The 16,095-nt window shown below is 35.1% G+C and overlaps 3 protein-coding genes across 6 annotated transcripts; 1 reads left to right on the plus strand and 2 right to left on the minus strand.

Moving 5' to 3' along the window:
• LOC122281993 (syntaxin-61-like) lies at positions 1-4,090 on the minus strand. Of its 4 annotated transcripts, none has more exons than XM_043093897.1 (8): positions 3,888-4,089; positions 3,101-3,179; positions 2,417-2,530; positions 1,979-2,092; positions 1,515-1,708; positions 874-964; positions 628-693; positions 1-411 (listed from the first exon to the last, which is right to left on the minus strand). In XM_043093897.1, exons 2-8 carry the CDS (start codon positions 3,152-3,154, stop codon positions 301-303), a joined length of 744 nt encoding a protein of 247 aa, XP_042949831.1. In that variant the 5' UTR covers positions 3,155-3,179; positions 3,888-4,089; the 3' UTR covers positions 1-300. The 4 variants fall into 4 exon arrangements, with proteins under 4 accessions (XP_042949831.1, XP_042949829.1, XP_042949828.1 ...); XM_043093895.1 differs by having other exon boundaries at positions 1,979-2,096; XM_043093894.1 differs by lacking the exon at positions 3,888-4,089 and adding an exon at positions 3,319-3,849.
• A 1,305-nt stretch (positions 4,091-5,395) lies between these two features.
• On the minus strand, positions 5,396-7,541 carry LOC122280523 (putative pentatricopeptide repeat-containing protein At1g53330). The gene has a single exon (XM_043091465.1). It carries the CDS (start codon positions 7,271-7,273, stop codon positions 5,891-5,893), a length of 1,383 nt encoding a protein of 460 aa, XP_042947399.1. The 5' UTR covers positions 7,274-7,541; the 3' UTR covers positions 5,396-5,890.
• Positions 7,542-12,273: 4,732 nt separating this feature from the next.
• On the plus strand, positions 12,274-15,113 carry LOC122282798 (ras-related protein RABA1d-like). The gene is made up of 2 exons (XM_043094830.1): positions 12,274-12,684; positions 14,356-15,113. The coding sequence occupies exons 1-2, from the start codon at positions 12,464-12,466 to the stop codon at positions 14,789-14,791; spliced, it is 657 nt and encodes a 218-aa protein (XP_042950764.1). The 5' UTR covers positions 12,274-12,463; the 3' UTR covers positions 14,792-15,113.
• The last annotated feature ends 982 nt before the right edge of the window (positions 15,114-16,095 follow it).

The following is a 16,095-nucleotide window of genomic DNA, read 5'->3' on the forward strand; positions in this document are numbered from 1 at the left end:
TGGAGAAATAAACATGACTCAAAATAATAGTATTTACATTGTATTGTAATTTCAAAGTGCTACTTCAACCACAAATTCTGAGCAACTTAAGATGTTGCACCTAACAAAAAGGCAGATTCTTCATTTCGTTCCAAGTTTTTTTTTTAACTCCAAAAACCAGATTACCAATCAAATCATTTCATTCCGATCAATTTTGTATAGTCCCCTCCTTCCTCTCTCTCTCTCTACTCCCAAGGATATTCCCATTCCTCGTCCCAAGTCTCCCATGTACAAATATTGCAAACTTGTTCATTCAATTGCCTAAGTGAAGAAGACCAGAACGAATAGGATGATAAACAGAACCACCAAGAACAATATCATCATAAACTGGCCCTTTGCTCCAGCTTTTTTCATGACCATAGCCACCTTTTTCTGCAAAGAGATGATAAAAATCACATTTTCACCTCTTATTATGTATTAGTATGTTGAAATAACCAATTCATTAAAATTTAGCAAATGGGATCATATTTAATCTTTGTTTTCAATTGACATAGTAGCTGAAGTCAAATATTTTAGATCACTGGTACGAATCAATCTTGCAAAAATTGAAAATAAACAATATAGTTCAGGCTTATTACAGAGGCTCACCTGAACAAAATCAAGGCGATTTGATGTACTGTCCATTTCCGTACCCAAATCATCTATAATTTTCTCCTGGGGCACCCAAAGATTTACCATTTAGTCCAACAAATCAACATAAAAACAAATGATCCATCAATGAGGGTGACAAAACAGTTAATTGACAAGTTACCGATAGTCTGAAAAATGTCACTGTTGGATAATGTTATCTTCGACATCATTTTCTGCCAGTAGAACTGTAAAAAAATCCCTTACCTGTGCAAGAAGCTCTTCATGTATGGTAAGCCCAACACCACCAATTCTCTGCACACTTGCACTAAGTTCATCTAATTCCTCATCCTGCTGCCTGCAATCAACAATGACAAGGATACAAAGTCAAGAACAGTCAAGATACAATGTACATAGCATGTTTCTCAGAATGGCACAGATCTACCCCAAGAGGTTTCTCAGTTAAAAATATCAATATCTTTTATATAATGTAAAAAAATTATAAAAGAAATAACTATTATGAAAATAGTAACAACTAGATAGACTTTTTTTCTCCAACAACTAGCTAGTTGCGGTAGCATCATTCTCGCTGATTTAAGGGTTATAATTGTCATCAAAACTAAATGTTACGTGCTAATTAGACTTTATAATATTTTGGCAACCTGCTTATCAAAAATTAATATCTCAAAAACCCTAAGAGGAGTCAGAAATTTCTTATCTAGGTTGTTAAAATTGTAACACGACATATATGTTCCTTTTAACCAACACACAAACAAGTCAACCGACATAAAGAATGAAGTTCTGTAAATAAAACCCCTCAAGTTTGAAAGACAACACATAGATATTGAGCTTAATATGTTAGCATGAGCCTGTGTGGGGAAGGAAAAAGAAATAAACAATAATGCTACTTTATCAGAAGCAGCTGTCTGTCAGATTCTGATGATATGATATCGTCATTATCTACAGCAGTGTAGTGGTTAGATCTATCCTTCTGGTCTGAATCTGGCATCCTCATTAGTTCTCGACGCATTGCACTCGCACTAGTAGTGCCAGTCCCATTCGATACCTTCCCAGCTTCTACCGCTCTCTTCATGGTGCCCACCTAATAAGTAGTCCAATCATTTAGCCACACACACATAAAGCCAAAAGCTTGTAATGCAATACAGTATATTATCTAAACTATTCCTTTGCATCTAATAAATCAACCTGGCAACTGTTTACCTTGTAATTTGTGTGGAAAAAGCATAGCCATTTTAGCTAAAGCCCAGTTTATTGGGTAATATTATAAAGAGTGGACTTGTCAATCTACAATAATTCTTATTACTAAACACACCATCTCCACTCCCCAAAAATATAGTTCAATGGTTGATACCTGCGTACGAGCAGTGCTGGTCCATCTTCTTCGTTTTTCAAGTTCCACTTCATCAATGCCATACCAGGATGGATCCCTAGCTGCCACAGCAATTGCTTTGTCCAATTCATCCACCTTCCTATCAAGAAAACAGGCTCTCAATAGTTGCATACTGAGGCTAGTTAGCCCAATTTGATGAACAAATGCCAAAACTCAACTAAAAAGATTAGCCGGAGTGGACTCAGTAACAGACCCTTGATTGCAAATGAAATAGCAAGGGTTTAATGCAAGTTAAGATCACATCAGAATAATAAGGAAATTTGGTAAATTTATACACCAAGCAATCTTCTCAATGACTCATTGCAGGGTAAATCACATAATGGAAACATCTTGTTGATCTTTCATAGAATAATCGAAGAGGTAAAATCAGTATGTTAAATGTGGTAGTTCTAAAATTACCTGCCACTCAATGCTCTCACAACCAGTAAGCAGTTCCTTTGTGAGATGTACTTGGTCTCCAGCATAAGAAGGAATACGCTCCCATTGGTGAAAAGTAGACTGCAACTTATCAATCTAACCAGGAAGGTAATCAAATAGTCAGACAACTAATATATCTTAAGAAGCTCCTAATGCCACCATCTAAAAAGTCCAAAAAAATAAAAACCAGATCTAAAAGTGATGATAAGCAACTATCTATCATTCTCACAGCACTGATCAGAGGAATGAACAGAAATGCTACGAAAAATGCAATTCAAACCAACCCATGTATAAACCATAACAGTAACAACAAAAATAGAGCACCCTATTTCAACTCATATCTTTGCTCCAGCGTCCCATTGTATTTACACACTTCTAGTAACGCTTCTAGTAATCCACAATATGTTGTAAATACATCAAAAGTGGAGTTGAATTGGAGGACAAGGAATATATCAGAACCACCAAAATGTGAAGTAATAGGCGGCAGATGATGTCAAATACTATATATCATGGAAATATCAAGAAGTAGTAGTAAAAACAAAAAATTCACCAAGGGCCTACATTTATATGATCACGTATACCAAATAAGACATGCTATTGACTGAAAATAAAAGTTTCTTTGCTAAATGCTCCTTCAAATCATAATCAATTCACCAACAAACTTACAGATTCTTGAATCTCCTCTTTCACTACATAGAATGGATCTTGAGCAGAAGGCATCTTGTAAGATATAACAGTAATTAACCTATATGTGTCCATAAACAACTTCCATTAGCAAGAATACACACAGACTTATGTATACATTGGAATTGACCATCCACAAAGATCTTACAACAAATAACTAGATATAGAATAACGGAAAATTTTGTGGAAGAGGAGTGTACTGATTCTTAATCGAAGAAGTGGTGGGTTTTTCCTAAAACCAAAAATTTGAGATCCCCAGCATTAAAATCCCCAGTAATTTCAAAGATAGACAAGGAACTAATGAAATCGTTAGCAAGCCTATCTCGCCAAATCAGCTAAGCACTGCAAGATACTGAGATTGACTGGCACAATTAGAAGCAGCCGGTCCACTTTTCAGTTATGGTTTTCAGGGCCGGATTCTTTGGAAATTCCCAAATACACACGAATAATTCCTAATCTATGGATACCTTTAAGCCATATTAGGCTAACATATGATTTTTTAGGCCGACAGAGAAGCAAAATTTTGAATCAGAGACCCCAATATTGAATCTTTCGAGATCAACTACTGAGAAAAAAAAAAATCGAGATCTATTATTCTAACAGTAATTAAGACAAACATTGAAAACTGATAAAATAAAATTCAGTAATAATAATTAGGATAAAATATCAGCGAAAATGACGACCAAAAGAACCGAGATCCTGTATTTTTATGACCAAAAAAAAAAAAAAAATTGTAAAAGGAAAATTAACAGTAAAATAGTAAAACGACCTGAGAGAAATGGGTTGTCCGGACTGGCCTGAAAAGTGGAGGGCTGAGGCCTCAGGCGTTCGGGAAGAAAAGGAAAGTTCTTCTCTCTTTTTAATTTCCCAACAAAATAATAAAAAACTTCGGAGATGGGAATAATACCGTCGGAGGGAGAGTGACTGACTGGTTTTCGTTAGGAAAAAGAAATATATTATTGATAAAAAGTAATGGAACGTAAAAGTTTTATAAAATATATATATATGAATATGAACGCTGCTACGGCCACAGCTGGGCTGCTGCTAGGTCAAAAAAAAATTTTTTTTTATTTTTTTTTCACATCATTTTTTAATATTTTTAAATATTTAAAAAAATATAAAAAATTCACAATAATATTAAATAAATTTTTCTTAATCACTAAAAAAAGAAAAAGAAAATAAAAAAATAAAAAGCTGGGAGCGGCAGCTCCCAACAGGGGATCTAGTATTATTATTCATGTGTATATATATATTTCGATTTTATAATTTGTAGTTGGTCAATTCCTTTTCCAATATCTTTTATATTCTAAAAGGCAATACCAATATGAATTTTGTTACATGTGTAATCGTATTATTTATTACAAGACTAGGTGGAAATATTAGGCTTACCATTTTTTTACCATTATTTTATAATTTATTTTTAACTAACTAATATAATCATATCATTTCATTAAAAATAAACCTCCTATTAAATTTATAAATATATTTTATAAAAATAATTTTATATATTGATATTGTTAAATGTATTAGTTTAAATTTATTTTATAATAAAAATAATTTTATAACTTGACACACCACAATAGATCACGTTAATTTGTAAATTTTATTTTGTGATATTTTGTTGTGAACTAAACTTTTCTCTAAAAATAAGTTTAATTTTACATAAATAACTTTTATTTTATTAAAAAAATGATTTAACTTACGCCTCTCTTATAATTTTTTCACAATTATCTATTAAATCAAAATTTTGATGAAGCGACATATTTATATTGGTTGATTATAAAATGAATTGTAAAAAAGTAATAGTAAATTCATTTCCATTTTTTTATCATTATTCCTAACGCATAACCCCTGGTCTAAAAAAAAAGGGTTTTGCTACATACAGTCGGCAAATGCAGTTGGCATGCAGTCGACTGTACGGAATGAATAAAAAAAAATTATAAAAATTTTTTTTTATATTCAGGAGGACTTACATGAATAAAAAAAAGTTATAAAAATAATTTTTTTTTTCATATAAGTCCCGTATTAATTCACTTTTTTACAACCGACTGCACACCGACTGCATCTGCCGACTGCAAAAAGTATTTCTAAAAAAAAAAAGGAGGAGACTGATTCCTTGCATTAGCACGCACAGGTGAGCCAAGAGGCATTAAAAAAAAAAAAAAGCATCCCAACATTGCAAGGCCTTTGGAACCCTGAAAACCAGATAAAAAAGAGTCATTGTGGGAGAAAACTATCTAAAAACGATATCACTGTTTATCAGAGAAAAGTCAGTAATGGGAGATAAGTTGGTATAACTTTCCAATTAATTCTACTTGGATAATGGTTCCACAGACAAACTAGCATAGCCTTGAAATTTCAAAAGACTGCTAAAACCGCCGTAACTATTAATACAATGGGTCAAACGGAGATTTCCACCGCTAAAAGCCTAAAACACTTCAAAAATGGAGATTTGGGGCTGCTTGCAATGAGAGTTGAAATGAAAATGGAAAAGGAATTCCCAACTCAGCCATCTAAAGCAAACTGAGTAATCCAAGCAATGCCATTTCTCCGCTGGCCAAACTTGGGATTTTGATGTCGAGATGTAGCCTTGGAAAGCTTTAATACAGCATTCGAGTACGCATGATGACAGAGTCACTTTGCTTCAGTGCAGCCAACTATTGAGTGGCACAAAGACATGGACTGCCAGTCACAACGAAACTAGTCTTTAGAGGATTGGGAAGCACACCTTCAATTGAACAAAATTCACTCTCAACTGTTCACAGTCTAAAATTACGTTATCACCAAAGTGTCAACAACCTTGGAGGAATTTGACAGCTTTTCTTTCTTACACGCCATCAAAACCATTATCCTCCAGGTATCAACATCAACAAGATTTCCTTTTCCTAGACTATCCAAAACAGTTAATGGCAATTCCAAATTACATTCCTGAAATAATCCATCTACGAGTTTAGTAATACTTGCACTGCGAGGTGCAAAGCCCTTGAAGATCATCTCCTCTAAAATAAACGCTGCTTCCTTAAACTGCTTCCAATGACATAGCCCATCAAAAAGTGTCCGGTATGACACCACATCAGGGGCACACCCACGTCTCGGCAAATCTTCGAGCAAATCTTTTGCTTCAATCCATTTACCCTCCTTGCATAACCCACCAATTATTACATTATAACTAATTACATCCGGCTTACACCCCTTCTCCACCATCTCATCCAAGATTCTAAATGCTGCTTCAAAATCCTTCTCCTTACAAAACCCATTAATCATAGTATTGTAAGTCACAGTATCAGGCTTACACCCAAGCTCTTTCATTTCGTCCAAGATCCCAAAAGCCTCTTCCTTCCTGCCAGCCTTAAAAAGCGCACTAATTAAACTAGAATAAACCACCGAATCCAATTTCAACTCATTTCTCACCATCTCCTCCTTCAGCCTAAATGCCGAACTCAATTCGTCAATCCCACAAAGCCCTCTAATCAATGATGTATACACATACGCATTAGGCTTAACACCATAAACGCCCAACATATCCTCTTTCAACTTAAAAGCTTCTTTCAACCTAAGATTCATACAGAGCTGATACATCAAAGTCCCAAACGTCACCGCATTTGGAAGAACACCCCTTCTTTTCATTTCATCAAACACATTCCACGCATCATCCAAACTGCCAATCCGACAACAAGCATGGATCAATATATTATATGTACAAGCGTCCGGGGTCCCGTCTTTATAAATACCTAGAAAAGTTTCTCTCACTTTCTCAAACTCTCCACACCTCAACAGTGCGTTCAACAGCGAATTCGCCGATTTCACGGTCCGCTTGCAACGGTAACCAGTAATTGATTCAAATGTCTGTATAGCACGGTCGGGGAGTTTGGCGCGGCCGTAGAAGGAGATGACATTGCAGAAGATGATTTCGCCGGGAGAGAAGCGGGTCTCCTGTTTAAGTTGGTGGAGTATTTGCTCCATTTCGTCGAACATCTTGGCGCGGCCGAGCTTGGAGATGATGAGGTCGTAGGAAAGGAGGGAGTAGCGCAAGGGCTTCTTGGGATTAAAGTTAGGGTTGGGGCTTCGGAAGAGTTGGAGAGCGAGGGTGGGGTCCTTTTGGAGACGGAGGAGGGAGGAGAGCCTAAAGGGAGAGATGGGTTTTGGAGGCTTCATCTTCTTTGGGGGTCCAGGGTTGGGGGAGAGTGTTATATCGATATCAGTATGCTTTCGCTATCGGGCGCTCACAGAGGCAAGCAGCAATCTTTACTCTCAATAGTTTCGGGTTTCGACGCTTTTCTCTTCAATTAGATTGTTCTATCCATGGCAAGCAATGCAACTTAATTTGAGATCAGCCTGCCGCGAGAGGAAGAGGAGGAAGAAGAGAGCGTTCCAAGTAGATTAGTGGTTACCACTTCAGACGTAGACCATACCCAGTGTGCATTGTAGTTTGGTCAAATACATTTGACTGAGTTGAACTGAGGCCAACTATTTTCATTTTTTAGTATTCGAACGCATTACAACAAAATAAATTCACAAAATCGAACAATTCCATTAAATTTATTTTATAATAAAAATAATTTTATAAATTAATATATTATATTAAATCATGTTATTTTTTAAAGTTATTTTTATATAATTTATTTATAGTTAAAGAATTTATTTTTTAATTTTTGTGTGTTCCTTCAATTTGGAGGATCTAAAATTGGTCATAGATGCGGTAGAGATTATTTGACGTGTAGTAATGCTATTTATAAATTTTAAATAAATAAATTATGAATAGACCATTTATAAAAAAGTAGATCTTATTAAAAAATATATATATTTCTTACATTTTTTCAAGAGAGTTTATTTTTTTACAAAAAGACTTATCTATTTAAAACATATACAAATAATATATCTGACGAGTGCTCTCTTTGAGTGCCTCGAAATCGGACTTGTACAACAATTTAAAGGAATAATTTTCCCTCATTTACCGTCCGTCGGCCAGCCATATCTGCCAAGCTCACCATCTCAACTCTCAAGATTGGGCATGGGGTTGAGTCCAGCAGTGCAAGAGGAAAACCACGTAGAGAGGCAGAGTAATGCTTCGTAAACCCCTTTTTAGTTACCTTAAAATTTGAAGGGGATGGAATTTGGAGGCATTGGATTTGCAAAAATTTTATGTGTATTTATTTTTACATATTGTTTGTATACTTTATGGATATGATTGATTGCATTATTTTTTCACCATAAAATAACTACTTTAGTCAATCACATCAGTGAAGTGGATAAAGAATATACAAAAGTGACTGTATGTGGCATAATTTATTAGACTAGTCGAGTTAATTAATCAAGTTCTGCTAGATACAATCATTGTTGTGTATTCTTTGTGCATTCTATTAATGTAATTAGCCTAATCGATTATTTTATATTAAAAAATAAAAATACTTTAGCTATAAAGAAATTACACAAAAATGAATCTATAAATTGATGTGACTTGATGTAGTATGTTAGATTTTAATGTTACTTTTAATGTGAAGTAAATCTAACAGATTATATAAAACTACGTCGGTTTATAGATTTACTTTTGTGTAATTTTTTTGTGTCTATAATAGTTTTCATTAAAAAATATGACATAGTCAATTACATTGATAGAGTGTATAAAGAATACACAAAAATGACTATACATGAAATTTTTGTAATTATAAAGAGTTTTGCTATATAAGTTGGTTTGTTAAGAAAATACTTATAATGAGACATTATAATTTAAAAAAAAAAAAAAAACTCCAATCAATATTTTTTTTAGGTATAATTAATAGGAAAAGCTTCCAAATTCTTTTGTAACTTTTTTTCAATGTAAAAAAATTAAAACTATGTTTAATAAGATAACACAATTATATCGTTTAAATTTAAATGAATTAGGTGAAAAATAGTTTGGGATTCGGTCTCTATTGGAAATCTCAACATCGGAGATTGCACATTCAGTGTTTGACTAGTGTCTCACTAAGTGTATAAATCAAGGTTATAACGATCGGAAGAAGAATTCATCTACAAAAAGAAAGGCGGTTTTGCCTTTGGATCTTAAATGACCCCTTTTGCGGTGAGGAGTCTGCAGTCTGGACACTGAAAAAGCGCCTACGACTCTCCGGCCTGGAATTGGCAGAAAGACCCAGTCTGGATTCCCTTTTTCTAGCATGCACGCCGACCATGTCTGCTGATGGGTCGTTTTACCATTCAAACATATCGAACGACTTTCGTGTATATATATATATATATATATATTCTGTAGGGAACATCATGCACATGAAACACTGGAAAAGAGAGGCGAATTAATATCGAGAAAAAGCAAGCTTAAAATAAAGAAGAACGACAGCATATACAGTACGTGGATCCGCATATATGTACGGATAGATATTGTTCTTCATCCACACGAGTCCTCTAAGTACTACGTGCTTCGCAAATCGTATAACCTCTGAAATTGGAGATCTAGTAAACGAACGAGCTGAACCAGAACATTTTATGCAACTTGTACCCCCTTCAATTCATTGCTTGGATGTTTTATCTTTTAGTCGTAAGTTCAGAAATATTAGAATTAAGGGAATAACACGAATCTATCAGATTCCTATAAAACAATCTGTCCAACTTTGAATTACCCAAAAGTTGGGGAGGGAATTTAATTCAAGTTTAGGTCAGACAAAAGAAGAGTGTGATCAGTTAGAACCGTTGTTTTCAGAGACCTGCAGTATCCAGATCTTATGACGCAAAATCAGATTCATAGCAGCAAAGTCAGACTGAAATTCGCTTTGCAGGCTAACATATATATTGCAGAGCATGTCTGGCAGACATGTCACTCTATCCATTCATGGCTACGGGATATTTAAAATCTCAAGACCAAGAACACAAGATTCAAATACGTATATTGATTATATTAAGCCACTAAAAAAACTACATGCATGCATGCACGTAGTTGCAGAAATGAGAGACCCAATATATCAGAGGTTCTATTTTGATTTGAAACGTACAATTGGGATTTGCTTTTTTTTGTTTTCTGCCTTTGTTTTGCTTTTTTTCCTTGGACAATTATATCAACTTGTAGATTGCTGGATCGACTGCGTATCTCTAGCTCTTTACGTACGGCCTACGCTATGTGGGGATTACATATATATATATATAGAGACAAAACATGGCTTTGTCGATGTAATCGTTGATTCTGAATTTGTGAGTGTGGCACCAAGATTGTATTCAAGAGCACCAAAAGACCTGAAAACGAAAGAAAAGCATCCCAACATACATTATCTTTAGAGTTTAGAGCACTTGATGAGTTCAAAATATATGCAAAGCGTTATCCCCATATGTAAGGAAAAAAAAATAAAGGAATAAAGAAAACGAGAGAGAGGGAGGGGGCCGGGGAGGGGGGGGAACGACAGTGTTAACCAAAATATGCAATATTCATTAGATAAGAACGAAGAAAAAAAAGGAGAAGATAATTAGCAACACACTCGTACAAAGGCTTTATTGCTGATCTATAGTGGAGAAAGTACTTACGAAATTGAAACAAAATATTCGTGTCCTCCACGCCTTCTTTGCATTCTTCAGTTTTGAGAATATCACATCTTTGGAACATATTTTAGCTGGTGCTTCGACCAAAAACACCCTACGCTCTATTGGAGGAGACCACAAACTACTCTTCTCATAATCGAAGTCATATTGCGATGCATCAAAGAATTTCCCTAGCAGCCTCTCGGATACTGATTTCGAAACCATTTGAACATTCGGACTTCTTGTGGAGGAAGTTTCCTTCAGAGACGAAGCTGGAGAAGAACCTTCAAAGATGGTCATTGATAGACCTCGAGGAACACGATGGAGATCAGGGTCAGAGAGAGAGAGAGAGAGAGAGAGTAGACACAAAAGTTCAGAAGTTTCCGATAAAGATAAGCATATATAAGAGGGGAGGAAACACGGAGTAATATGGTGGGGACGAGGGTCCATGCATCTCATATATATTATTATAGATGGGACCATAGTTCATTATACGTCTTTTTTCCCTCTGAAGCTAGCTGAATATGGTACCGTTATTAGGAAAATATACCTTTTGATGAACTGAAGGGATTTGAAGAACCACCTTTTAACTGTTGCTAGGAAAGCATATCCATTCGAATTTTGAATTGATTAAGGTATCATTTGGTGGACATGAAGTCATGCATGGAGCGGTCTTCATGCACGGAACCCCACATCCCCAGTCATACATACATACATGAACACAGACGCAAATGCCTGTTGGTTTAATTAGTCTATTTTTAGCAAAGGTAGTTTCCATTAAAACTTTACGCCACTTTATACGTACCGTAAAAGGACATATGCGATAGACAGACAGTGTCATAACGCATTTGGAAAATCTTTATACACTAATAGTAGCCAGCACACTCGACAGGGACCATGTCTCGTGAAACGGACAACATTAATTTGAATCTCTTCATTCCCTTCTGTTGGAGTTAAACAACCACTCGGGAGAGAAAAATAAAATAAAATAAAATAAAATAAATTGCATGACAAAGGAAAAAATCATGGGACTAACACTATCGTTTAATGAACTTTCGTAAGAATTCATTCTTGGAGGCAGTCCTAAGAAATTTGGCAACGACCAAAGAGCAGGACTAACATCTATATCTACATTGAATCAAGGTGTTTTGTTATGTATCTACTCCTTAATTTCAACGAAAGATAACGTATTTTTGTTTGTCATTGCTTCACACCTAAAAAGAAAATGAGTTTTATATTTTCTCAAGTTGCGAGAAATGGCAAGGTAGATGGGATCCATTTGCTTAGGATCTAGCTGCTCAAGAATCTATTTTTTACATGGAAGGGGGAAAGTTGTAGCAGGCCAGGGATTGTTATTTAACTTGTTTCTTAAATTATGCTTTACAAAGATACCAATTTTTTTTTTTTCAATTACATTGAACTTGAATGTGATTTTTAATTTTTTAATTTTTTCTTTCATTTTAAAGATTAGATTTATCTCATTCAAAATAATAAGAACATTTTTTAAGTTAAAAGTTTTCAGCAGCTTTGAATTTCAAATTTTTTGCATAGTATTATCAATTATGTCCGGATACCAGAAAAACTTCCAATCATGTGAAAGCAAATTCGAGATGTCAAACTTTTGGTTTGACCTCTTTCCCATCGAACATTGAAATTTGGATGTTTCCCACTTCGTGCAACCCTTTTTTACTCTCGCATGATAACCGTCGGTTCTTTTCGAAAACATTTTCTAGCTTCCCACTTCCCAGTACTGACTACATCCCACCGAAAGCCTCGCTTGACTGCAAATCTCTCTCTCGCGCCAGCCCATTTTTTCGAGGAATAAAGCTTTGGAGCTAGCCAACAATGGCGGGGTACAGAGCCGACGACGACTACGACTACCTCTTCAAGGTGGTCTTGATTGGGGACTCGGGCGTGGGCAAGTCGAATCTGCTGTCCAGGTTCACCAAGAACGAGTTCAACCTCGAATCTAAGTCCACCATTGGCGTCGAGTTTGCCACTCGCACCTTGAACGTCGATGGCAAGGTCATCAAGGCTCAGATTTGGGACACTGCTGGCCAGGAAAGGTACTTGTTTCTTCTCCAACCCTGTCTTTTCTCATTTGGGTTTCTCCTATTTTAGCTCCTTGATTGATGGGTATGTTGGATTTGTATAGCTATGGGTGGCTATGGGTGTCATATTTATGAAACAAAGCTTAGGATGCCATCTTAATTGCTTGCTCAGTTACTTGCTGGTTCTTTTGCTTGGCTGGGATGCAGATGACGTATGGTGTTTTTACTAAATTTTAGGCATAGATTTAAATCTTTAGTTCCTATCATGGATTTGTTTCAATGAAGGTATTCTTTCTCTTTAAAATCTAATTTTCCGTTTGTAAATAATTGACCTAGGAGTTGTTTACTTCTGAAGTTTTGGGCGTTTTCTTCGGATTGGGCATATTTATTTATCCTTTAATATGTTAAATGAAGATCATATATGGGTCTGAAACCGAGACGGGTTTTTAACGTACTGTATGATAGTGTTCAACTTCATCAACCGAGACGAGTTTTTAACGTACTGTATGATAGTCTTTTCTAAGAAGGTGCTTTTTAGTTCCGAGTTGCTTCCCAAGAGGTTAAAACCTCGATTCATGGAATCCCCTTTTCCCTGGTCTAGATCTGTAAAGAGGTGCTGTTAACTAACTTTGGTACATGTATTATAATTGGGCTGTTTCAAAGGAAATTTGTTCACTCACATTACCCCCGACTGGAAAGGGGAGTTGCACATTGTCCTCTTCAGGTGCACTGAGTTCAGATATGTTGTTTGAAATATTGCATCAGTGGTTGTGTTTGTTTTACAGCTTAAGGAGTTAAAAGCGTCTGACTAAACTACATGCATGAATTAACAATGTTAAGCTAGTGGGTGAAAGCCAATTTTTAGTATTTGAGTCATAAGCTTTTCTACTTTCCTTTGTTGCTTTAGAGCCCTCGGATTTGATTTATTTGTTTGTTTGGAAGATGGACTGATGGATTGATCGACAGGAGGATAACAAGTTGGTTGTCGGTTAATTTTGAAATTATGAAAGGGAAGCAAATTAGCAAGAGTCAACCTTTGCTACTTGTCAAGGCCAATTGGTCAGCTGTTGGAATCTCACTATATGAAACTCTTTTTGCAAGTATAAGCTTAACGATATTACTAGTTTACAAGTGGAAACAAAGTTTAAAGGATTACCCTAACTATTTTTGCAAGATGTGGATTGTAGCCCGAATTTGTAGTTGCCATGGAATTCCTGATTGTGTAGACTCTGGATTTAGATTGTGAAGGCATTAAGCAGTGGGTGTTCTGTAAAGATAGATTGATGGAAGAATATTGTGTTTTCTTGATGAGCTTGAGACAAAGGGAGTAAAGTACTGGCAGGGAAGGTGGGCTTGGGAAGTAGAGGTTGAATTTGCCTTAGGTGCATGAAGACGTACACTTTTCTGTATTTTTTTCATTCATATCTTCTGCAAGTGCAATTTTTAGTCTTGGTTTTTATATATTAACCCTATCTCGATAAGGATTTTATTCTGTTAACATTTAGTGAACCATCGTGCCTTGTTAAGACACTTCAAAGATCTTTTAATCAGATACAAGTAACTCCAGTTTATTTTGTTTAGTGTGCCATTTGCTGATTATTGTTGACACCACCTGAATCATAATCTTGATACCTTTACCCTCACAGACTAGATGTTATATTTCCATTTGCCTTCTTGACTTTATAGGTACCGTGCCATCACCAGTGCGTACTATCGTGGAGCAGTAGGTGCACTCCTTGTGTATGACATCACTCGTCATGCAACATTTGAGAATGTTGACAGATGGCTGAAGGAGTTGAGAGGCCACACAGATTCAAGCATCGTCGTGATGCTTGTTGGGAACAAATCTGATCTTCGCCACCTAGTAGCTGTTTCAACAGAGGAAGCGAAATCCTATGCTGAAAAGGAATCACTTTATTTCATGGAGACTTCAGCACTGGAGGCAGTAAATGTAGAAAATGCTTTCGCTGAAGTTCTGACTCAAATCTACCACACAGCAAGCAAGAAGCAAATGGAAGGAGGGGAAAATGGGGATTCTTCATCTGTTCCAGCCCAAGGAGAGAAAATAAATATCAAAGATGACAAATATGGTTTGAAAAAACTTGGCTGCTGTTCAAGTTAGAAATTATGGGTTGGATTGGGCTTCTTGTACTGTGTATTATTTTTAGAAAGATACAAACTAGTAACAACCAGGAAAAGGAAATTCTGTCGGGATATTAAACTTTGTTTGTTAAACCACGGTGCATTTGGATGTAGGTGCAGAATAGGCGCATCACATGGCTTGGCTTTCTTTAGATCTATTACAATGTTTTTGTTGTTTGAAGTTTCCTGAGCAGAATTTGTGAAAAGCTGTGCTGCTAGCATGCTATGTTTGCTCTGTTTACTACTGGACTCCGGTATGTATAAGCTAAATATGTTTCTGAAAAGATTTTACATTTCCTGCATTTTTTAGTTGGGGGTCGAAAATGATTCTTTTTGCCCCTTTTGTGGGAGAGAGAGAGAGAACAAACAACATAATATCAATAGAGGAGTGCTATCACTCAAAAAATAATAATAATAGAGGAGTGCTACGCTCAGAAAGGGATTGCACAAAAGAATCTTATAAATTGACTTTATGTGATTTGTTAGATATATTTTATAATAAAAATATTTTTACAATTTGATGAATTACATTAAGCAATATCAATTTGTAAGATTATTTTTATGTAGTCTATTGCTCTTTATTTCATACATACACATCCATGCTAGTTGTACTTCCTAGAACTCTCCACGCGGCATGTATACATAAATGCCATAATGCAACAAGTTTCAAATTTCCAACCGGTTGGAGAGAGTTGTTTGCCTATCAGGTTCAATTCTTGGCAAATATGCTATAAGAAAAAATCTAGTTGTAAGTAATTTTGCACACTAATACATGTACTCATTCAATATAACTAGTCAGAAAGTAGATTTTATTGAAAATAATATCAATTTAAATTTTAAATATGAAGCCATCAGTATTGATATGTAGATTGATACGCAAATTCGCTTATACGTAGTAAAACTCATGCAATAAATATGACAAAAGCCAAGAGGAGTGAACCAATCTAATTAAAGAGTTATGTTATTTATAAATCAATAAGTAAGCATATTAAATATTAAATTTTTTTGACAAAATTTTTAGTTGATATATTAAACTTTCGCAATACTAACATATTTAATTTATCAATAATTTTTTTGATTTTTAAATAAATATTTTTATATAATCCATCAAAATTGAGGATGAGTATTTAAAAGAAAATGATATATACATTTTAAATGAGAAATATTTTTATAAATACATTTATTATAAATATATGATTACATAAAGAATTATAAACAAAAATAATGCATGTATTAATACTTAAAAAATATAAAAAGATAAATAATATTTACAGTTATGCAGTG

The sequence above is a fragment of the Carya illinoinensis genome, chromosome 11, assembly GCF_018687715.1.
Source record: "Carya illinoinensis cultivar Pawnee chromosome 11, C.illinoinensisPawnee_v1, whole genome shotgun sequence".
Classification (NCBI taxonomy): Eukaryota; Viridiplantae; Streptophyta; class Magnoliopsida; order Fagales; family Juglandaceae; genus Carya; species Carya illinoinensis.